This window comes from Pelobates fuscus, chromosome 1, assembly GCF_036172605.1.
Source record: "Pelobates fuscus isolate aPelFus1 chromosome 1, aPelFus1.pri, whole genome shotgun sequence".
Lineage (NCBI taxonomy): Eukaryota > Metazoa > Chordata > Amphibia > Anura > Pelobatidae > Pelobates > Pelobates fuscus.
Window position 1 is genome coordinate 239,256,312 of NC_086317.1, and position 24,933 is coordinate 239,281,244.

At 39.3% G+C, this 24,933-nt stretch overlaps 1 protein-coding gene across 21 annotated transcripts in view; it reads right to left on the reverse strand.

Annotated features, from left to right (window-relative positions):
• Window positions 1-1,656: 1,656 nt before the first annotated feature.
• The window catches only part of MACF1 (microtubule actin crosslinking factor 1), a 225,181-nt gene continuing 201,904 nt past the window's right edge, over window positions 1,657-24,933 (reverse strand). For 9 of the 21 annotated variants that reach the window (XM_063455698.1, XM_063455588.1, XM_063455707.1 and 6 more), the window contains 17 exons: window positions 24,411-24,570; window positions 22,537-22,731; window positions 22,093-22,221; window positions 21,847-21,990; window positions 20,770-20,958; window positions 20,537-20,645; window positions 19,739-19,902; window positions 19,323-19,485; window positions 19,076-19,230; window positions 18,921-18,995; window positions 18,463-18,480; window positions 17,366-17,483; window positions 15,527-15,577; window positions 12,855-13,066; window positions 12,171-12,281; window positions 7,603-7,711; window positions 1,657-2,963 (listed from right to left, as the gene is read on the reverse strand). In XM_063455698.1, the coding sequence (XP_063311768.1) occupies window positions 2,722-2,963; window positions 7,603-7,711; window positions 12,171-12,281; window positions 12,855-13,066; window positions 15,527-15,577; window positions 17,366-17,483; window positions 18,463-18,480; window positions 18,921-18,995; window positions 19,076-19,230; window positions 19,323-19,485; window positions 19,739-19,902; window positions 20,537-20,645; window positions 20,770-20,958; window positions 21,847-21,990; window positions 22,093-22,221; window positions 22,537-22,731; window positions 24,411-24,570 (2,344 nt within the window). In that variant the 3' untranslated portion in view covers window positions 1,657-2,721. The remainder of the gene's footprint in view (window positions 2,964-7,602; window positions 7,712-12,170; window positions 12,282-12,854; window positions 13,067-15,526; window positions 15,578-17,365; window positions 17,484-18,462; window positions 18,481-18,920; window positions 18,996-19,075; window positions 19,231-19,322; window positions 19,486-19,738; window positions 19,903-20,536; window positions 20,646-20,769; window positions 20,959-21,846; window positions 21,991-22,092; window positions 22,222-22,536; window positions 22,732-24,410; window positions 24,571-24,933) is intronic. The other 12 variants (XM_063455724.1, XM_063455759.1, XM_063455662.1 and 9 more) reach the window with 6 other exon arrangements.

The following is a 24,933-nucleotide window of genomic DNA, read 5'->3' on the forward strand; positions in this document are numbered from 1 at the left end:
ATGCATGTTTGCTAGCAGCTGCACATACACAAATATCCAGTTAGGTCTGGAAATATTTGGACACGGACACAAGTTTTGTTATTTTGGCTGTATACCAAAATAAATTCAAGTTACCGTTAAAGAATGAATATGGACTTAAAGGGCAGCCTCTCAGCTTTAATTTGAGGGTATTCACATCCATATTGAAGGAAGGGTTTATGAATTACAGCTCTTTAATATTTAGCCCCTCGTTTTCAAGGGACCACAAGTAATTGGACAATGGACTCAAAAACGGTTTCATGGGCAACTGCGGGTTATTTCTTCATCAATTAAGTTTTTGTGTCATTCATAGAACAAATGATCAGACACACATTCACATTTGGAAGCTGTTGCTGTGAACTCACATGTGGTCAAAGGAGCTCTCAATATAAATGACACAGTCCATCCTTAGGCTGCAAACAAAAATCCATCGGAGAGATAGCAGGGACATTCGGAGTGGCTAAATCAATAGTGTGGTACATTCTAAGAGAGAAAAAAACAAAAACGCACTGGTGAACTCTGCAACAAACAAAAATACTGGACGCCCATTGAAAACAACTGTGGTGGTAGATGATCGTAGGATCCTTTCCAGGCTAAAATAAAATGACAATGACTCAAAACATACTGCGAAACAATCCAGAGGTTTTTTTAAGGCAAAGAAGTGAAATATTCTGCAATTGTCGAGTCAATCACTTTCTGAAGATATAATTGAGTTCAGAAAGACCCACGAACAAACACCAACTGAAGACAGCTGCAAGTAAAAGCCTGGCACAGCATCACAAAAGAGAAAAAAGCGTTTGGTGATGTCCATGCGTTCCAGGCTTTAAGCAGTCACTGCCGGCAATGGATTCTCTAAAAAGTATAAATATTTACATTGGACAAATTAACACCAACCTTAATACAATTAATGCCACCATTCCCAGCTCTCCCCTCCCCCTACCCAACAGAACACAAATTTGAATGCAATTGCTCACCTACAGCCCAAATACAACTACCAGATGATGCCCGGAACGTGGAACGTACAACCTAAGACCAAAACAGAGGCACACCAAAATATTGCTAGACTCAGATACGAAGCTCTGTAAAGCGCATCACTCGATGTATCCTTACATAACAACTGAACAAACAGTAAGACCACCAATGCATAATACATGTAACCAAAGTTATAGCATATGCTTTACGTTCTTCTATTTCTCTCCAATGTGAAACAAAACTCAAATAAAGCAAAAAACAAACAATGTAAAACAACTTAAAAACGGCATCCCAGGGTGGCCTTCCCAGACAGACACCCAACAGAAATGTATAGATGGGTCTATGACCCATCTATACAAAACTCAAAAAGACTGTCAGCATTTTTTGTTTGTCCAATTACATTTGAGCCACTGAAATAAAGGACTGTGTATGAAAATGGTTACAATTCCTACATTTTTATTCAACCCCTCGAATTAAAGCAGAATGTCTGCACTTCAATTGCCTCTCGATTGTTCATTTCAAATCCATTGTCGTGGCGTACAGTGCCAAAACTATGAAAATTGCATCAGTATCCATATATTTCTGGACCTAACTGAATATAGGTAATATAGGTTGTTTTATTGTTTTTGTATCATTCCTAGAACAAATGACAAAACACACAATAGGTACTTGGTATTGTTACTGCAAGCATTTTTAATACAAAATGTGTTTTCTTTATTTTAACAGTTCATTGGTACAGCATTAATTTCTGTTGCAAACTATTTCAACAAATCACACAGCAGCCAGAATATCATTGCCAGTATCAGGAGAGGGTCTTGTCTCCTGTTTGGCCATCGATACCTTCCCTTCTTCTGCTCCACGGGGCCAGTCTGATAGAGGGAGCCAGCTTACAAATGTAAAGAAGAGGTATGTGCTGGTGAGTCTTGTTTAAGGGACACACAACTGTGAGCTCTTATCTACAGAAATGAACATTTCACACAAGTTCTAAGTGGAATGACCATTTAAATAATAAATAAGAAAATTCTACGCAGATAAATAAAACAAATGTAGTATACAATTATAAATCAGCTGAACCTGTGGTAAGTGCAAAATGGCAGAAGAGAAGCACGCACTGTCCTATGCTGCACCATTATCTGAATTTATTGTCAAGGTGTAGCGGCTGCTCCCAGATGCAGGATGTTAATTGTCCTTTAATATGGCAGTTGCTTTAAGAGACTTGCTATCTTTACTCTAATGTCGTAGCATGATGTGCAAGTGTTGTCAGTTTGGAAGGATTACATTTTTTTTATGAAAAGGAATCTTGTTACCCCATGATCTTTCTTTGTAGTTTATCAATGTATTGTTCATATAGAAAACAGGGGATTCTTACAGTTTAGTAGTGTAGTCCTAGGATATTTAACCCTAAAAAACAATAACGGGTATCATAATAGCCTGCAGAATCAATTATTAGCCATCTACACTCCATATTTCTATTTGTGTCTTTGAAGCTCCCAAGGAATTCACAAAACGAGGCTTCATATCTACAGGTATATTCACATAAAAGTAGCAACATACAAAAAAAATCCAAATAAGGCAGTTATAAACATTCTCTCGTTTACACGTGTGGACAATAGAAATTTCCCCTTGTAGAACAAGCGTACATCAGATGTACAGTGCTTGATACAAAATCTCAGCATTAGACCACTTTCAGTGGTCGCTCATTTTTGTGCCAGGTGCTTGATGGAGGGAGGACTATCTTTTACTGCCTGTTGCTTTAGGAGTGCTGGCAGTCTTCTTGGATATGGTGGGAATTTTGGAAGGTTTGGACAGTCCTCTTCTGGAACTTCCTGGTCCTCCTGCAGCACTACTTTCCGAAGTGTCTGAACAGGCAGACTGCGTCTCTAGAAGATCAAAGTCGGAGGCATCACTTCCTCTTCTACTGCTGGCACGGCTTCCAGTGCGACTACCTGCACGACTCGTACTCTTCTTAGGATCTGATAATTAAAAAAATAAGAATTTAAAAGGTGGAGGTATGTGTGTATGTGTATATATAGGTCATCAAAACTGTGCTCCCTGGTTTAGAGAGATCAAGTATTAAAACATACAAAACCCTAGACAAAAATGCTAAATACACAAATGGAAGGCATACAGGGGGATATGAAACTAAAACAAACAATAGCCGTTCTTCAGATAATAAAACACCTACAAACAGACAAAATATCTGTGCTAAATGCAAATACACTGTAGCCTGTGCTCTGCTCTTTGTGTATTTTTTAATTTTGTATTTTTTCAGTGCAGAAATATACAGATTGGCTTAAGGAGCCCCAACAGCATACCACAAGCATATCATATGCTTGTGACATTTGGGACAACTGAGGAAACATGCACAATTTTTATATTATATATTAACATTTTCAAGCTATGCTTCCGTGGCTAGTTGAAGGTTACACTATGGTGCTAATGAAATTAGAAAAGAAAAGCGTGTACTCAGTGTATTTTGTTGCTGGCAATGTTTTCTAACCATTGCATGTGCAGTGTTAGATTGGCATTCTAAGTGTTACAACCACAACACCTCAGTGTAGTGGTTATGGTAGAAAGGGCATGGGGCTCTCTTGATTGACAAAACCGGTGGCCTTCTACTACTTGCCAGGGTTAATGTTTCACTCACCAATGGCTAGTAGCAAGTGAACATTTTGAGTTCTGTTTTTATTATGAAGCACTATAAAGTTATAAGTCTATGTTTTTGGAATCCATGCATTTAATTATTATATTGAAATTTTACTACACAAAATAGGCTTATTTTTGATTTTTTTTTTGGAAAATTTAAAAGGATGTTGTTACTCTATAGATCCTTTGAACAAGATCCTTTGAATAATAGAGATGTTCTAACATGGCAGATAGTGGATTTAAAAAATAATAATTTATATTTAAATCAGTAATTTGCATTTCTTAAATATACACTGCATTTATAGGCAAATACTGTGTGTACACAATTCAGGAATAGGAATAATGTATAATTGTAGGAGTATATAATGCAACATAAATGAAAATGTCACTCATTGTCCTGAACGTCACCAAAAATCATCAAACTTAAAGGGACACTATAGTCCCTAACTTTAGCTTAATGAAGAAGTTTGGGGGTATAGATCATGCCTCTGAAGTTTCACTACTCAATTATTTGCCATTTAGAAGTTAAATCGCGTTTGTTTCTGTTTATGCAGCCCTAGCCACACCTCCCCTGGCAGTGACCGACACAGCCTGCATGAAAACAAAATTGTTTCATTTTTAATCAGATGTAACTTACTTTAAAAGTTTGTATTTCTGGGGGGCGGGGCCTGACCGCAGAAGGGAGCAGACGCATGTTGCTGTTGCTCCCGTAGCTGATCCGACTTATTGCCGATTTTCGACAAGCGGAGACCGTGAGCTAACTCAAGTTGGAACCCACTCGACTGGGGAATCCGAGACCTGCAAATCGACACCACAAACGTGGATTTTGGCAGCGGGTCAGTGCCCCCTAATATTGCGGCCTACAAGCATGGCGGCGGTGTGGGGAGACGGCCGCTCTCCCGCCGTCCACAAGTACGGCCAGGCAGAATCTGAGTTCCCGTACCCCCCCCTATGGACCGGCGGGGGTTATCCCGGTCCCTACCACGCTGACACACACTGCCCATCGACCTTCAACTGCCCACTCAAGCCTGGGTTCTGAATGCTCCAGACCCAGGAACATGGCGGACGCAACCCAACTCACGAGGCCAGCGCCCACGAACCCGCAACCTACAAGCCTGGACCTGGCATTTCAGTGATTTTGGGACAGGTGGGAGCAACTCCTCACGAGACCCTTCCTATCACCCGAAGGCCCGACAGGGGAAACAGAGAAGCAGAGGAAGAGCGGGCCTACCCCGGGCACTACTCACCCTCCTAGCCCAGCACCGACCACCGACCTATCACCCGGTCCGAGGGTCAAGAGGAGATTACCTCCGCGGCATCGACCACATCGCCGGAGGCCCAACCGCCACTGGCGGCGCAGAACCACCAGGGCTCTCCGTGGTGCCCCAACAGGGATAAACTCGGCCTACATGTACACCCGAGTTTGTGGCACCGAGATGCAGACCCCACATGAGACCTGGGGCCAGGCGGAGGTCTTCACAGCCGCGCAACACACCTGCACCCTGCGGACCCTTCCAACTTCAAACATCACAAAGCCACGGGAAGGGATCGGCTGAGGAAGCGGGCCGTGGCCAGCGACCAAGCCGGGAGCTGTACACCCCGCCAGGACTGACCCACAAGGTTTGCGAAACCGTCACTGTCAGGATCCCTTGACCCAGCGATGCTCCCGTGTCCCAGTATGACATCCAGCCAGACTCATAAATAACACAGTCGTGCAACACTTGTGCATCTGTTTGACATAGAACCTTATCATTAGCATTTCTTCTCTGTATGACTTAGTTCGCTACTTATGCTCTTCTACCTAGATTTTACTACCAGTCTTCAGACAGTGCCTACTTATGACTGTTATGCATGTTATACTACACGTTTATAGCACTGGGCATGGCCCGCATACTCCAGCCATACTAATTGGCTTTACATAGCTACCTTCTTGCATCATATAAGTTTTAACCCTGTTATATGGTTAGATAGACCTAACACCACAGGTATAAGCGGGGTATGTACTGTTATGTTATCCTATCATCCTCTTATGCTCACATAAAATGACCCTCGATACCTGTTAATGACAAGCACATTAAACCCACACACGCGCCATGTTGGCCACAGTTTAGCCTTAAATCTCCCAGCCACCCTATCTGGGCTAGACTACAGAACCGCTGAAACTACTATAACTACGCTGCTCTTGTCAATAATCGTTTAGTTTGCTAACGAGGTATCGCATGAGACAGCCCTGCATAAGAGACGTCGTACTGTGTCACTGTTCAGCTTGTATATTTCGACTTTACACAACTCTTAGATTCCTTAACCTAATCTTAGCATGTATTTACATATCCAGCAAATGAATAACCGTCGGACGTAACCTTAATATTCTACACAAAAAATGAGGCTAGCACTATATAGAGATGATATGCCTTGCATTGTATTATCCCTGACTTGTTTGAAACTGTATTGTCTCCCTTCTTACTTTCTGTACCCACATACCTTTATGCCTCAATAAAAAAGAGATTTACAAAAAAAAAAAAAAGTTTGTATTTCTTACTCTCTAAGTTGAACTGAGCATTGAATTGAGCAGTGAGTCTACAGGTGCATGATCTATAAACCCAAACTGCTTCATTAAGCTAAAGTTGTTCAGGTGACTAGAGTATCCCTTTAAAATATTGGATCTGCACATTTGGCACCTCCTAAAACAGCCATTGCTCATCTACATAGGTAAAAATGAGAGCCTTAATAGATGAAAGAAAATAAGAAATGAACAAGCAAATGCCTCCCCTGCAATTAAATTATTAGGAATTTAAGTCTATTTTAGTTTCTAGCTCTTTAAAGAAACACCGTCATCAGTTTTCTTCAATAAAACAACCTTAATGTTCTAGTATGCCATCTCATCTTATTTATTTATTCATGTTCTTTTATTAAGGAATTGCTTACCAACTTTTCTTACTTTCTGACAGTTTTACTGATGTATCTTTGGTCAGATTGTCTGCTATCTTACCTCACTATTTTGCAACTGAATACGAAGTCAGATAACAGACAAATCTGACCAAACGTGCACAAAGGGGACTGTCAGAAAGTAGCAAGTGTTAAAGGTAGGCAAGGACTTTAAAAAAAAAAAAAAAATTTTTTAATCAATATACATACTTGACATTTTGATTACATTTGGTGGCGGCAGCACTCTTCACAATAACATTTATCTGCTACCAGAATAACCCTAATACTTATTAAAAAAAAAAGAAAAGGGGAGTTACCCTTGTTATCTTACAAATAACATTTCCTTGAAGCATTAACTCATGGCAAGTTGAGAAAGGCTGCTTTAAAAGAAACCTACAGGCCAACCCCTAGCACAGAGTATACATGGCAGAAGGTAATGGGACAGTATAGTTACCCAGGCAAAGAAGGGTCTGGGTGCACTGTCCCTGTCCTTTTAACTCTGCAATGTTAAACATTATTATGACATCAGTATGACAGCCACTAGAGGAGCTTCCGCTGCACTTGACGCGGAAGCCTCCATAGGAAATGACTGATTCCTATGGGGAAGCTTGAATTTACAGGCTTGCCACACAAACACATTAGGTTACCAATGCTCCTCTACAAGGATCATTGGATTGGACCATAATATCCATGATGATGTTGCAAGATCTGGAAAGCCAATATTTCTGATAGCAAACACTGGAATCATGTGTGTTTGTAGCAGACAGAAGACTGGGGGGAAATGTGCTGCAGTCTCAACAAAAATGCATAGCAAAGGCGTAGCAGCTTTATGAAACCCCACCATCACTCTCCTCCACCACGTGTTTATGAAGTCACAATCGACTTCTAGGTGTTCATGTGCCATTTCTTGCTACAATTGGGGGTGCATTCATGTAGCTTCTTCACAAAGATTATGTTGAAGAACAGATTTTATTGCACAGGTATTTTGAGATTTTGGAAGCCCAATATAATTTAATAAAATAAACAAGTCCCATTACTCACCGGCTCGACCTGATTTGGCACCAGAAGGTGTGGAGGTATCTCCTGTAAGGGACGAACGACTTGTGTGGATTGCAGCTTTCTTCATCTTGCTGCTTTGAGCTGGTGTCACCTTAAAAAGTGCACAAAACGTAATTGTTTATTAAACAGATTATTATTTACTTAATGGCACGATTCTTCAAATGTGCCATTAATCTTGGTGTTTTTAATGCACAATTAAGCCATAAAAGGAGACCCCCTTAATATGTGATATAAAACCTCTGCTGTGATATGAAATTAATAAATTGCAAATTGCCGTTACAAGGTTATTCACTAAAGTTCAAATGTCCCTTGGTCTAGATTAACAAGCATAAATTAGACAGAGCTGCCAACAATCTGCCTGCAAATTATGTTGCAGGTAGACCTTTGTTAATTTTAAAGGACCACTATAGTGCCAGGAAAACATACTCCTGGCACTATAGTACCCTGAGGGTGCCCCCACCCGCCGGGCTGGATGGAGAGGAAGGGGTTAAACTTACCTCTTACTCCAGCGCCGGGCAGGGAGCTGCTCTCCTCCTCTTCGGCTAAATGCGCATGCGCGGCAAGAGCCGCGCGCGCATTCAGCCAGTCCATAGGAAAGCATTATCAATGCTTTCCTATGGACGCTGGCGTCTTCTCACTGTGATTTTCACAGTGAGAAGCGCGGAAGCCCTCTAGCGGCTGTCAATGAGACAGCCACTAGAGGCTGGATTAACCCATTTATAAACATAGCAGTTTCTCTGAAACTGCTATGTTTATAGAAAAAAGGGTTACACCTAGCTGGACCAGGCACCCAGACCACCTCATTAAGCTGAAGTGGGTGCCTATAGTGGTCCTTTAATACAAATTATCATTCCAAAAAACATAATTTTGTCAGTTAGCTGAATGGGAGAAAATGTTAAAGCGGCACTGTCATGCTGAACTTACCTTTCTTAAATCGATTCCTGTTCTCTACCTCTGTCAGGATCTGTTCTTCATTTCTTCCTGTCTGCTCTAGTTTTCTTTGAAACACAAGACAAAGTAGGGAGTATTTGTCTTATGGAGGTTTCCTACGCTTGACCAGCTTTGACCAGTGGAGGAGCAGAGTGTGCTTCGTTTCCGGTGGGCAGAGAAATTTTCCCACAATTCTTACCTTTCCTCCATGATCTCGCGATGCTTCCTGTCAGTATTCCCGAATGTCCTGTCACTTAGAACACCGGCAAAACTAATGAATTTCTCCTAACCGAATGAGAACAATTTGTTCATTCATGTTAGGACACAATTTGGGACTTGTTCTTATCGGAATTTAATTCTAATGAATGAAACTCCAATCTATTCGTGCTGCGGCTGCATCTTACAGCCGCGGCACGAATAGATTGGAGTTTCATTCATTGGAATATTCATTCATTCATTTAAGATGCAGCCGCTTAGTAGATAGCTCCCTGATACCGTGGGCATTAGGGAGTTATCTACCAAAAGGCTGAAAGACCCAAATTGGTCTTTTAGCCAAATTTACTAATACTAAGTAAAGATTACTTAGTGTTAGTAAATTCTGCCCCTACTCGCTATGCCGCGAGTAGGGGCATGTCTAGTAAACAGTGAGAAGCCTGTGGCCTTGTCATCCCCCCATACCCTGAGCGGTGGGTGGGGGGCCCTAAATGAAAATGTAGTGCAGGTGGGGGCCCTAAATTACAATAAAGGGGGGGACCTATTGTCCTTCCCTCTTCCCCTACCCCTGAGCGGCAGGTGGGGGTAATAAATAACAATAAGAGGGACGAAGACCTATTTTCCTCCCTCCCCATGGCCCCCACCCCTAATTGAAAATGTTAACCCCCCCAGGTGACTAGGTGTTCCCAAGCCCCTAGCCACCCCCCATACCTAAAAAAACAACCCCCACCTAAAAATAGTGAGGGGGGGACAATAAAACTAAATCCCTGTAAATAAAAAATAACACCATTTTATCTCTTCTCTTTTCCAAAATCTTATTTTTTCAGCCCCAAAAAAGGCCAAAAAAGTCCATAATACCTGTCACACTAAAAAAAACCCGAGTGCCAAAAAAAGAAATATTAAATGACGAAAAAGAAAACAAACCCGATGCAAAAAAAAAAATAAAAAAAATCCATCTTCACCCAGCGAGGGCACGGCACGGCACAGACTGAGCTCTGCAGGGCGGGGAGTAAAGGCACGGCGCAGATTGAGCTCCGCAGGGCGGGAAAAGGCTTATAAAGCCTTCCCACGCCCTGTAATTAGGCTCAGAGCACTCTGATTGGTTGGTTTAAGCTGGTGAAGATGAATTTTTTTTTTAGCTTTTTTTTTATTTTCAAGATGCAACGGGTAATATGGAATTTTATTTGGCTGTTTTGGGGGCTGAAAAAAGTAGATTTTAGAAAAAAATTGTAAGTTTTATTTAGTTTTTACAGGTATTTAGTTCTCTTTTTCCCCCCTCACTATTTTTAGGGTGAGGGTAGTAGGTAGGGGTTTATTGGGGGTTCAGGTCCCCCATCCGCCGCTCATGGGTGGGGGCCAGGGAGACGACAATAGGCCCCCCTACATTTTCATTTAGGGTGCCCACCTGCCTTATTGTTATTTAAGGCCTCCTCCCCTTAGGAGTGGGGCCGGGCGGGAGGAAATAGCACCCCTTTTTTTTGTAATTTAGGGCCCCCATCCGCCGCTCAGGGGTGGGGGCCAGAGAGGATGACAATAGGTCCCCCACCCTTTATTGTAATTTAGGGCCCACGCGCCACTCATGGGTGGGGGCCGACACACACACACGATAGATGCCCCCCATTGTTATTTAGGGCCCCCACCTGCCGCTCAGGGGTGGTGGCCGGGGGGAGGAGGGGGAATAAGTCCCCTGTTCAGTTTAATAGCCCCCATTCGCACGGCACAGCGAGGCTGCTCACTGGGCACAGGCTGCTCACTGTTTACTAGACATGTCCCTACTCGTGGCATAGAGAGTAGGGGCAGAATTTACTAATACTAAGTAATCTTTAGGTCTTTCAGCCTTTTGGTAGATAGCTCCTGGATATCGTGGGAATTAGGGAGCTATCTGCTAAGCGGCTGCATCATGAGATCCTGGAGGAAAGGTAAGAATTGTGGGAAAATTGCCTTGATCACCGGAAACGAAGCACACTTTGCTCCTCCACTGGTCAAAGTGTAGGAAACCTCCCTACTTTGTCTTATATTTTAAAGAAAACTAGAGCAGACAGGAAGAAACGAAGAACAGATCCTGACAGTGGGAGAGAAGGGGAATTGATTAAAGAAAGGCAAATTCAGCATGACAGTGCCACTTTAAGACTAAAGATGGGCCCAATAACATATACATTCGTAATAGTAATATTAATTTATTAACGTCACCATTTGTGTGTAGTCTGATTTCTCTGCCAGTCGGCATATGTTAGAGATTGCCTAAGGTTGTCTGCAAAAAGCAGGTGACATTTATTTTTAATTTGTCTTCGAACCCATTTTTTCAGAGTGAATTCAGTTGAAACTCTTTATTTGATAAATATATGCATCCTGTACTTTATGGTACTTAATAAGATGCACTGTTATTTAAAATTTAAACCAGGTTTGAATTTAGTAAAAAAAAATTGTTGCAAATTGGTTTGCAATTCTGTCTTTGCAACATAATATTAATAATCCAGACTGCAATCAGTCTTTAGTGAATAACCCAGTTAGGTTTTTAATGTTGGGTAAAAAAAAAAACATGTCTAGCGGGCAGTAGATGACCTTCATCATAAACATGTATGAGTAGGCTAATGCAAACATGTCATCAAGGTTCGCAGCGTTTTCTGGTAACTCAAACATCTGGTGTTGATATGGGGCAGATACTTGTATTCAATAAAAGTTATATTCCTTAAATTGTGTGTAAGCACTGAAGCTGTAGCCTTGCTCACTCTTTTGTTGCAGTAGTGCAAGTTGAAAAGGACTAGAAGCTACAACAGCACGAACAACACTGTGAAAACCTAGGCTGACTGTCCTATCAAAGGCGTGGAACGTTCATGTCTGTGGAGTGATATAAAGGGTCATTGTTCTTCTAGAAAAATGTGTAGAGAAAACAATTGTAATTTAGAAAATGATCAGCAGCAAGTTGTTGTTTTGAGCTTTATCAATTGTCAGGGTGATGTGGAAACATGCAAAGATTTCCAATTACCTCAGTGAAAAACAGTTATTTCCAATCATCGGGTTATATTTTGATTAAACTGCAAACTGTGAGGATTAAGATTTACAAAGCAGAGAAATCATAGCAAAATTTAAGTCATGCAAACTATAAGAGAAATTAATGGTCAGTTTAGTAAAGAAACAATTATTGTATTTGATTACGATCTTGATCTTAGATTGACATGCCTTATTTCTGAAACATTGATAGAGAACATAAAGCACAGGTTCTTTCTAGATAATCAGAGAGCTTGTAGCAGGCCATTCCACTGCAGGCAGGGCTTTCACCACGCATTTATAAATCAAGTATTAGTCGAGATATGGAGGACATGATGAAGTGAACAATATTAGTATGAAGGCAATTCACAGAAGGGGAAAAGACGGAAATCTTCGAGGACTGGAATACCATACTCTACCTCACATGATGGGATGTGGAAGTCTGAGAATTCGGAGCCCTTAAAGGGCGTACCAGCCTTGCTGTTTACAAGCCAGGGCTTCTCATAACAGCGAGCTGGCTGCTGTGGAGTCTGTGAGAGGGATGTGGGCACACAAAGAGTTGGGTTGGGAAAATGAATGAAGATGAAGAAAGGAAGAAATGAGACGGCACAAGAAGAAACAAAAACATAAAATAAAATAAAAAGCAACTTCTGAACAAATGAAAGATATGGGTATGGAAAGGGACTAGAAGCAGTTACCAGATAGGTTCTAAGGACGCATTTTCTATGGACATATTTCTAATAATATACTGCTCCCACAACTATAGACTGAAGCAAGTTATAAAAACTAATGCAGTCTTAAAAGGTGGGGCATGTTTGTGACCTTTGAAAGATTTCTACATCTCCATGTTCCTTGGAATCCAGAAATGGGAAAATAAAAGAACATTTGTTGCACCTGCAGTGTAAAGCAACGTGCACACTATTAGTATTAAAAATAAAGCAAGAAAACACAGATTTTATTAAACGGAAACACTACTATTTGACAATGTAGGACACATGTTGTGTAAGCTATAGAAGAAATTAAGAGAAAAAGAGACCAAAATTTAAAAACCATTTCACCTGCCTCTTTAAAAACATGTTAAGGACAGTTCTGTAAAGTCTTACCTTGGAACCACTGGCCGGAGTAGCAGGTGACGATGGGACGGAAGCACAACTATGATTACTCTGGCTAGCACTGGAGCTTGATCGTGTAGGAGAGGCTGTCCTAGAAGATGGTTTTGACCGTCTCCCTCGAGACCTGAATGGAGTCATTCCCTGGGATACTCCCTCTGGTAGGATGAACTTTTCTCGCAACTCCAAATTTGTCCTTCCTCGTGCTAAAGATAATGAAGAATAAAAATGGAGTGGGTCATACAATAGGTATTCATGACAGGTATAGTAACTCTTCAAATTATGATCAATTCATATCAGAGAACCCGAAGATATGTGAAAGTCATTCAATATGTATTTTTACTTCAACTGTCCCTGGAAGTCTGCTATGTATAGCAGAAGAGAGACTGTCATTCATTTATCCTCATCTATGGTTTTATTAGATCAATGTGGAAACTAACAATTTTCTGGTTGGATGGAAGTACCAAGAGGCCAATCAAAATACAGATATGATTACAAGCTGCAATCGTATCATGTCTTCTCCCTCACATGCAGAGCTTCTCGCAGCCATATTTCATTGCTGCAAAACACATTATTAATCTGCTGAAGCCATTTACACAAGCTGTATTTTCTTTGTTCAAAAGCCACAAATGATTACAAATTTTAGAATTACAGAAACTCTTCTCATGTGTCTTTGCTTCTCGATGTATGTTTAGTCTAAGCAGATTTGATACTTCATTACTACATACAAACTGTAATGGGTTTACACAGAGGAGCGTAATGGATAGGAGGAGTCTCCCAAATTTAACACACCATGTATTGAAAAGAAAAGACATCAGTGAAGGGATTCATTTAAAAACTCCATGTTCTTGGAGCCTAGTGTGAAACCGCAAAGCGCTAACTCTTTATAAAGCTTAAATGATGAGCCTGGGATAGAAAGATGTGTTTAACAAATACAGGCCTCACATTAAAAGACAATATTTTTTTCTAGAGTGGCACCAAACATACTGGAGCGAGTTGTCGTCTCTACAACTGCAAGCACAGGAAGAAATGTGAGAGTTTTGGATTAATTTGGAGTGATTGTTACATATGAGATTGTGTCTGTCTATCTTTGAATTGAAAATAGGCAGCTAAAATGTTAAGATTGTATCCCTGCTAGTACATTGTGCAGTAGGAATATCAGAATAAGTGGACTTATGTCATGTCAAAACAACCTTCCAGTTTGGAGTAGAAATACTGCTTTATATGTTATGGGTCTTTCCAAGAGGAGGTGAAGTGAATGAATTAGAAAGAAACAGAAAATATGAGAACTCTGTGAGAACTAATAGTAGTTTGCCCTTTGGTAAATCTCTACTCAGGTCTACAAAATAGTTTTTGCTCACTTGTCCCATTACAGAGAGAACATATTCCATTGCAAAGCAGACTGGTCCCATTCATAATGGTAGTCCAGAAATGAAATGCCGGCAAGCAACCCTGGACCATCGTTTCAGCCTTCTTTGGGCCTCTTCAAATTATTTTGAGACCTTAGGGGAGGATTTACCAAAGGGCAAGCTACTGAGTTTTCCTAAGCTTTTGTCCATTCTCAGAGTTCTTATATTCTCTGTTTCTGTTGGAATTAATTAGATAACCTAAATGCTTCAATCATAATGATCCCCAATTCCACTTGCTCAAAATGATTTACAAATTAAAAAAAATAGATTTAAAAAGGAACTGTCATGTCTCCGGATTTTTAATATTATGTTTTGCTTAAGTGTATATTTAACAATATGTGTATATAAATATTTGAGAAGTGTGAAATATAAAATTAAAAGTAGAAATCCACACCTCTTTATCTTGCAACGGAGTGCCTCCATCTTGGCTCCCCATTAATTAATATTAAAAGCTTTGTCATTTGCATCTGGCAGCCAGCATAGAGCATACAACATACAGAGAAGAGAAAAAAGTAAACAACGTTTCGATTTCTTCTTCTCGTCTGCAATGTGTGTTGTAGCTGTGCCTGGGTTGAACAGGATTGTGATAGCTAAATCATCAATAGAAATTTAGACGAAAACTGCATCACACGAAAAAAGTTAACACAAGTTATGGGTGATTTTTGTTTTCCCCAACAGTGTAACTTACAGAGAAGTGAAGGATCCTTTTAAAAAATAATTAAAAAACCAAAACGATTAAAACATTGTGATACACTGTACATATCTTGAACAAAACTCTCTGTTATGCTTTGTTAATTAATGCAGAATTACTTAATTGGTTACAAGTCCGCTTTAAGCCAGCACAAAATTTTGGTATTCAACCTTTTAAAAAGTTAAGACAATCGTGAAGGTGTTAGTAAGCTGAGCACACACATTAGCAGTGAAATAAGTCGCATCTCCAAAGTTTTGCTTAGAAAATCAGGCAATTTGTCTAACTATTGGCAGTAACAAAAGTTGACAAAAGCCGCATAATTAATATAATAATCTTTCATCAGTAAAAGACAATATTTTGTCTAATTTTATCTTCTTAAGTGTAAGTAGTAATCTGATGGATACAGAATACACTGCTCAATTTAGACTCGTAGTAGTATAAGAATCCAACACAATGCTAGCAATACAAAACCTGAGATGCAAGAGACAGTGTTTCCAGGTTAGCAAAGGGCTTGCGTATTATTATTAAACAAGCAGCTCTATAGGGCAAAGGCAATTGATTCAAACCTATGGAAGAGACTGAGTCCGTTCTTTTTAATCTACTTCCCGGATGGTGAACTAAGAGGAAAGAGAGAGTTGCAAGGGGAAGGGAAGGAGAAAGGGAGGTATGAGATGTATGACATGCAAATTATTTTAGCCAATGCTTATACTGATCGTACCATTAGGTGTACACCAAAGGGCTAATATGAAGGATAAAAGTAATTTCAGCCATAACATGCACCATCACATATGAACAGCAAAAACATGCAGCAAAACAAAATGGCTTCCTGAAAATGTCATGCACGACCAGTTGAAGGAATTTAACAAAAAAAAAAGCACACAGATATGATTCAAACGCTATGCAACAATATATTTAGCAAATCACATTTTCCCAGAGAAACATGACTCCAGGAAGAAATTGGATACATATACCATCTTTTACTTGATTATATTTTTATGCACACTGAAACAATGAAACTTGGCATTGTACCTCATGCTAAAGTAATATGTAGAAGATAGGCAATTCCTTTGCCCAGAGTTTACCACCAAGTACCATAGCCATGTGCAAATTGTTAAGCAATTCATTTTAAAGTACATGTTGGTTTTAGTATACCAGTGACAGGAAACATCTTGCCTAGTTTTATGTAGAATCCATACATTGCCAGAATTAAATTAAATACTAAGGATTAGGTATAGACAGATTATCGTTTCCACAGCTTATTAGAGATGATATTTAGCATATTTCTGATAATTATGTCGGTCTTGTAATTTACAGATAATATCTCACCTCTATCAGTAACTGCACGCTATCTTTTGCATCCGGAAACATTAGCCACCAGCCAATGAGGCACTACATTTTGACCTAAACCCTCCGCCGCCCACCCACCGTGAGTTCCTAACAAGTGGTGCTCAGGTGGAGGCAGGGAGGTGAAACAATGAATAATTTACTGCAATGTACTGGGTTGGCTGACAGAGTGATAGAAATGTGATTGCAGACAGCAATAGCAATCCAATCAGTAACAGCACTATACATTTTGTAATCTCAGTGAAAGCTGTCAGCATGTACATATAATGCCAGATTTGGGTAGAAATTGTGTTGCTTTTTCAAAATTTTAAATGAACACAATAACAACTCCGAAAGGCAACCGATAATCAGTCTTAGAATCGGCTCTGGAAATTTTTTATCTGTGGATACCTACCAAGGATAACTCCAGATCAGAATTTTTTTGTGCAGCAAACAAACAACTTTGTCAAATACAACTAAACAGTAAATTGTAAGGCATAATGAAAATCGCAGATCTACCTCTGGATATAACATTTGCCCAGCCCTAAACTAATTGTATTCTTATTTTTTAAAATCAGTCTCTTGCTGTATAATCACTGTCTGAAGAATTCCCTAGTTAGTAGCTCTCTCTTTCAGTAACATGGATCACCATTTGATGGTCAACTAAAATTTTAGAATCTACTAAGTCATTAGATCCAGGCATTTCAGTGAGCAACAAAACATCTGAATAATGCTCTAAAGGTGAGTGAGGAACCAAGATATGTGGATGTTTTCTGTGTATCTTTTATGAACTGTGTCCCATTAAGTAAAGTGGTCCTCATATTAACACTTAAATTGCCAGGGTTATTGACTAAAGTGAGAATTCTAAGTGAACTGCAAATGCCAGGCCAGCGTACTTGAACTGGAAGCATTGCTGTCTTAAAATTGTTCTAGTCTGGCTATTTTGAACTTAAAGAAGAAGTCAATATAATTTAGTTTTGCCAGCAGTTTATTAGTCAGAAAGACACTTTTTGCGCTTCTTAAAAGGTGTGAGAAATTAACTGTTTAACAGAACAGCTAATCATTTGGACATTATGTCTTACCTCGGCAAGGATCATTCTTCACCAAGAATTCATCCAGTGCCATCCAACCACCACCGACACGGACCATTACTGTGCTGCGCAGTATACGAACCAAACGCAGCTGCTGAGAGTCTCCAAACTGTGCAATCCAGAGAAGAATTAGTTACTGAATTTAATAAAAAATACATGTGAACTTCATTAACGGCAACCCAGGCACCATGACAGACACGTATCTATGTAAAAAAAAAATCAAAACAATCCCCAAAACATACAGATGTTCAAAGGTGTATGTTTTGCACACGATATGTAAATTTCCCAAGCAGGAATCATTCTCCAGAGCTAGAGTTCAAGCCTTGACCCCTCTTCTTTACGTTACAACAATTTACTTGAAGAGTAACCGGTTTCTCAGGGTGCAAGGCGTTCTTTAAGCTTGGGCTTGAGCAGGAAGCATTCACACAGCCCGTGTACCGATGGGAAAATTAGTCATGGAAATGAAGGTTAGTCTTCCCACACTGTTTCTGCACCAGATGAAGAATTCATTCCCACTGCTAAATTACTGCAAAATTGCATGACCACCATGATTAATACTCATGCATTTGCAGCTGTCAGGTTGATTGGGTACTGCAAGGTTTGAGCTGAAAGTATAAATGTATCTGAATTATTTGGCATTCATTCACGCCATTTGCAAGTTGCCAAACTTGGCCTGAAAATATGTTCTAGTATTCAGGCACTCAGCCCTTTTAGCTTGACAACAGCACAATGTTAGGTGCTCTGATAACACCACTGATGTTAAAAGCATGACATTTACCTTCCAAGAAAACCCAATCAACCCTTAGCTACAAAGATCACCATGAATGGGATGTAGTTATTCACACATCCTACTGCACTACACCACATCTGTTTGGACTCTCAAATGAAGACATGTCCACACTGGTATTTGATCCAGATCTAACTGGATGAATGTGAGACAGGTCTGTGCATCAGTCACAAACAGCACTAAAAGATCTATAGTAATTGTGGGAATTACACATGAAAACAGCAAAAAAAAAAAAAAAAGCAATTTTCAGCAGGCAGGTGATTATATGGTAAGCAAGTGGCAGCATCGGGATGCACTGTACCTGGTTCCCTAGGAAGAACTAAGTGAAAGAGCGGAAGGAAAGAAAGAAAAGGCACTTTAGTTTAACGTGAACATGAAATACACAAATCAAAACAAAAATAAATAACTTAAAATAAAAAAGGTATCTAGACAGACAAAAGGGAACAGCAATAATAAGACATACATTATTTTACAAAAGGTTAATAAAAGCATGTCAGTTGGACCTATATTTTAATATGAAGCATACTGTTTCTGACTGTAAAACAAAGCAAGGCTGTCAACTGTATTTTCACACATGCCATAATGACTTGTATTCAATCTAGAGCTATATGTCTATTTGTATTGTTTCTCTTAACACAGTTAACCACAGGGTCAATTAAACTTCGTCATAATGACCCATTATAACCAAGAGGTCATATACTGAAGGCCTCTGACAAGTCATGTTTCTGGCTACTAATGTCAGCTACTGTCTGTACTTACTCTGTATTTATTCTCTCCAATCTGCTCCACCTGGAATCGCTTTGCACATTTGCACTGTGCCACCTGTCTAGTGACCTGTTAAGAAGGAAGGTCATGTTGGTAAATCTTTGGAAATAAAGCTTGTGTTGGCATAGTACAAGGGAAGGATATCTTACCTCATCTTCAATCTTGTCTGCATCAGTGGTCGGTCGGTAGGCATCCTTGTTTGGATGGAGGGCAGCAACAAATTCATAGTAATCTATGTAACCATCGCCATCACGGTCAAAAATATCAGCTACAGCTGTCATTTCAAGTTTTGTGGTGGGGAATTCTATGAGGAATGAGATGAGAAATATAGATAGAAGTGGATCTGAAAGGACTGATCTGTAAGCTTATAAAACACAGTGTTTGAAGATAACTCACTAGAGGCCAATATTCCGTCAATGAATTCTTGTCTAGTTATTTTCCCATCTTGGTCTTTATCAATCCTCCTGAAGAAATCCATGACCCGAGACTTCTTGTGGTTCATCCAACGCATATACTTCTTCCTCCATATATCAAAGTCAAAGTTGGCAAATTCCTTCAACTACAAAAAATAAAGTAAAAAATCCCCACAATTATATTTCACAACAATCAATACCATCGTCACCCAAGGCCTTCACTTAAGCATACATGTTACATAGTCGTTGAAAACCCTAAACAGTCAAATACAAGAAATGTACTACTACTAAATGTAAATCTACTACTTTAAAACAATATAAAAAAGGGAAATAAGGGTTTATATTTCTATCCGTTGCTTGTGCACAAACACACATTATTCAGTGTTAGTGGCTCCATACCTCTTCAAGTCTATCAAGAGCATCGTTGAGCTTTCTCTGCCTTTCCAAAGCTAAGAGCCAGACCTGCTGCCACCGTGCCGAGAGCTGGTTAATCCTTGGGTTCTTGGTCTCAGATTGTGAGAGGAGCTGGAGAGCAGGAGGGGAAGTCTGTGCAGCTGCTTTCCCTGGAGGAGGACCACATTTTTGTTACACGCTGTGGTATTCATTAAGCTCTGAATTTTACAAGTTTTATCTGGCAAATTGCATTTGGCCATCTTGTTTTGAATGGACCAATTGCAAAGGATTTGCCTGGGAATGAAGTCTTGAACAATTAATGCGACATGCTAAAAATTAAGTGCATAAAATGAAACTAACATATCTATATAATCAGAGGGTAGCCTGCAAACTTGCACTTAATAGAATGTAGTGTGAGGTTACTAAAAAGTGTCAAACCATTAGGTATTTTTAATTCAACTTCGCACTGCTGCCAGGACATATCTGGTAAACATTTTATATTGGCTGTTACTTTTAACATATTTCTCTTAAATGCACTTTTCATGTTTTTTTTTTACTGTAAAAAGCAGGTCATTTAAGATCTCCAAGCACACCCAAAGACCAAATTTGAGGCTAATTTGATGTTTGATATTTGAATTAATGGATAATTACCAATCCTGCCTCTAAATTGTCTTTAGTAAATAGTCAAGGGTGCACTTTATGGGATTTTTCCAGAATTTTGAAATTCTGTGACAGTCAGATCTTTTTGCATATCCCTGATAAGTGAGCAGGGACAGCGCACATTGAGGATAGGATAGCACTCACTGCTCCTAGTCTTATCATTGAAGGATCCGTGACCATCTGTTTTCCTCTTGTATGTCTTTGTCACTTTATCCACGTCAGGTTGTTTCTGAGTCATTTCTTCCATGAAAGCCTGTAGGATACAATGAAGAGAAATCTGGTCATCTGGGTATTTATTTAAGCAGCTAGAAGACGATTTTACACTTTATAAACCTAATGTTTTCTCAGAATATATGGTACACTCCCTTTATTCTCACCTGGTGTTCGCCTATCAAAGCCTTGACTTGTTCAATATTCTGGGGCATGGGCTCTTGGTCTCTCTGGATTAGTGTGGTTTCTGCCCATTGAATCCAGGATAATAACTCATCAAGTAGATCAGAATTGGCTACAAGTTCGGAAAGAGCAGCCTGCAGCCTTTGCTGGTGTTGGTTCCCCCAGGTGAGTACCTTTGACACAGAGATGGATGATAATAAGTAAGATGATTTTCACACTGCCGTTTCTAATGTTAGCTAGGAAACTTTTAAACTTTACAATGAAACAAAATTCACTGAATAACACCTATGAAAAAGACTAACAACTGATACAAATAAGGAGGTTTTGCAACAGCATATGGTTGCAAGGATAAATGGTCTGATGTAGAACACAATCTGCAATAAGTGGTGACCCAGTCTCTTCCTGGACTATAGAACATTCTAAAAGAAACCAGCAGGAAACACACTGTGGTTGCTTTGAGTGCACAGCATTTTGGCCTTAGTTTCATTGCACATTTTGGATATTGCTATTTTTACAAATGCACAATCTAAAGCCTGAAAATTGAAAACTTAGAAAAGAAAAAGAAAATATCTGTAAAACTATATGCAAAATACACAACATTAAGAGATCCTTTTAACAGTAACATTTATAAATGCACAATGAAGATGAGAATGCATGAGACTCAACGGTGGATTTGAAGACTTTTTGGAAAGAAAATCTATACATGAGCACCATCAAACAGTCTGTACTGCAATTATCAATTGATATGTTTCCTTTCTTCATAAACTGGATTTATAACTCACGTGTAAAATGTAACTGCAATTTGTAAGAGAGATGTGAATGGAACCATTCATTTCAATACTGGTCACCATAAACACAATCTTTGTGCAGTTCCTTAAAGCAGCCAGTGTAACAAACAATCCATTTTCCATGGTAAAAAAACAAAAAACATATAATGTTCTTAAATTACGCAATATGTATAGTACTTGTGCTTTGTGTTAATTTAAGCAAAAAAATGAATAAATAAAAAGCAGTGGAGCTTAAATACTACAAGATCTCTAGGCTGAGAATGTGTCACACACCTCTTCAAATCGGGCCCGTATTATGGTGATCCAGTGTTTGATGGTGGTAATACAGTCCGGGTGACAGACAGTCAAGATTCCCTCTCCCATACTGACAGCGGTATTCACATCAATATGTTTTTCTTCGACTTTCTTCATAAATTCCTGTGGTAGGAAAATCACAATGAGAACTGTATCCGAAAATGCCCAGTAAAAGGGCATTACATCAAATCTACAAAAGAGTCACATGTGGTCTATTCCACTGACCTTATGGACGTCAATAAGTGACTGCAAGGATTCGGCATCATCGGGTAATGCGCCCCTGAAGCGCAGTGTCTGCTCTGCTTCAGAAAGCCACTCCAACAACATATGGACGGTGCTACGGAACTCCTCTGCCTGTAAAATAAAGAACATTATAATAACTGCCCAAAATGTATTGCATATCCATGGAGACTATAATGAGCACTATGGAATACATTTTCTGTATTATAACTATGCACTGGACATGGAGAGCCTCTACTAGTTATTATAGGAAGATAGTAACCTTATATTTTAAGTACAGCAGTCTTTAATGTATGGGGTTGACTGCCATACAATGCACTCTAACAAAAATGAAGCACCTTCTTTATATTTAAAAAACAAAACAAACATAGGCAATTGGCCAACTTTTCTAAAACATGTACAACACACTTGATTAGCATTTTGCCTCACCTGCTTCAGTGCTTGCTCCAGGCGAGTCTGTTTGGAAACGGACAACTTACAGACTGTATCCCACCGAGTGCTGAGTTCTTGGAGTTGAACTTTAACCCAAGTCGTGTCTTCTCTACTGCTCTCCAACAACTCTCGAGCAGAACGTTTTAGAGCATGGACACTACTGGTTCTCTTTCCAAGTTCTTTTTGGAAGGCCTGTGTGTAAGAAAAAGTAGGTATGAGCACCTCTACTCCTACTTTCTTTCCAATTCTGCCATACTTGGAGTTCACTGTGTGTTACACGTCAATTTGCATCGAAAAATCCAGACATTCTTTATTATATGTAACAATGTCTGGACTTTGCAAACAGGCTCCGAATAAGCCTCAACTTGTTCCAGATTTTAGCCGGAACTAAGCTGCTGGAGAAATCCAGACCTGTATTTTTTTTAAATCCAGAGCACAGATTTTTAACAATCCAAACTATTTGCTAGCTGCAAGCTGGCAAGTAGTGAAACCCCCCAAAACATGCGGCTTAAGAGCAAGGGTTAACTTAAGTTATGGCTGGCCAACTCTTGTAACCAGCTGCCACATTACACAGTAAACTAATACGTAAAACTTCCCTTATCTCCCCACCTGCCATGTGGGGGACATGTCTATTAAACAGTGTAACCAATAACTAGCAACTGGGCAGCCATTGACTATACAGAAGATGGGACAGGGCACTGGAAAAAACAACCCACCCCCTACCCCCCGCCAAGCCATGGGGGTGGAGGACAGACTAATACCCCCCTCCCCTCCAGCTTCAAGAAATTGCTGCAGGTGTACTACTATAATAAGTGGATTTGGGGCGTGACAACAACATCCCACAAGCTATTTTTCACCCAACCCATATAGGTTTTGAGCAGAGGGCTGTTAGGGGTATTAAATGTAAAAAGGTGGTTGGGCAAGACATTGTCCACACTCTCCCCCACAGTTATGGCCACTCATATGACCAAGTTATAAAATAGTGTGTTCGTCCAAAAATTATTATTAAATAGTCCCACCCACTGCCCATGGGTGTGGGACAGTGGGATGTCTCCCTGCTTATATTATTAGTAGCCACCACCCGCCACCTATGGGTGAGGGCTGGGTGTACATCAGAATCCCCCCCACCCCATGTTTTTATTATTTTTAAAAGAATCCCCATTTGCTGGCCATAAGTGGTGGCAGTGGGTGGAAAGATACCCCTTTATTGATTGTTCCCATGGGTGCTAGCCCCTAGTTAGTTTAAACAGTGCTTTCTAGACATTCCAAATCCTATATTTTCTTTAATGTTCAGATGCAAAAAACGCACAGATTTTAAACCAGATGTGGAATGCAATCCGGATGACTGGTGTAGATTTGGTGGGGTTTGCTGAATTCCAACAGGAATAAGCTTTAGTAAATATGAGAATTGCCGTTCGAGTTGGAATTTTTCCATTTGCAAAGGAATTTTGCCAATCTGGAATAACCATACACACACACACACACACACACACATACATATATATATATATATATATATATATATATATATATATATATATATATATAAATATATATATAAATATATATGTATATATATATACACACACACACACACACATAACATAATATATAGATGGTATTTTTCTAATCTAAATGTAAAAAAAAAAAAGAATAATAATAATAAAAAAATAATATATATAATATATATAATTTTTTTACATTTAGATTAGAAAAATGTCATCTATATATTATGTTATGTGTATATATATATATATATATGTATGTATGTATGTATGTAAAAAGAATGCATCAAAGTTTAAGAAAATAATCCAGATGCACTCATCAAAAATCCTAAATCGGTTTACAGCTTAGTTATTATACATTCTTACTTTATGAGCATCCATCAGATTCATTACAAGGTCTAAGTCCCCATGCACTGGTTGGTCTTCAGCCAACTGAGGCTCTACTTTGTATAGCCAATCAACAAGAGCCTGCAAAGCATCCATAAACTGGCCTGAGAATAGCAGAGCCTCTTCCAACTTGTGTTGCCTGCAAGTAAAATATACAAAAACACTATTAGGAAAGATCACAGCAAATATCATCAAATGGATAGCACTTTCTGATTGGTATCCAATAATTTTTTAGTGGGACAATTATATTAATTCATGAGCATATTTTATATTTATAGTGTGACTGTACCACACATTACTGTATTAGTATTTTTTTTTTATGACAATACCTATTACTCTCCTTTTTTTCCTGAATGGATCTAATGTTTACATCTATTTATTATTATAATTGTTTTAATCATTCAATCTTTGGAGCAGTCAGTATAATATAATTAAAAAAAAGCAAGTAGAATATAACATCAAATGTAGTAAACAGAAAAACACAACTGGAGAAAAAAAACTA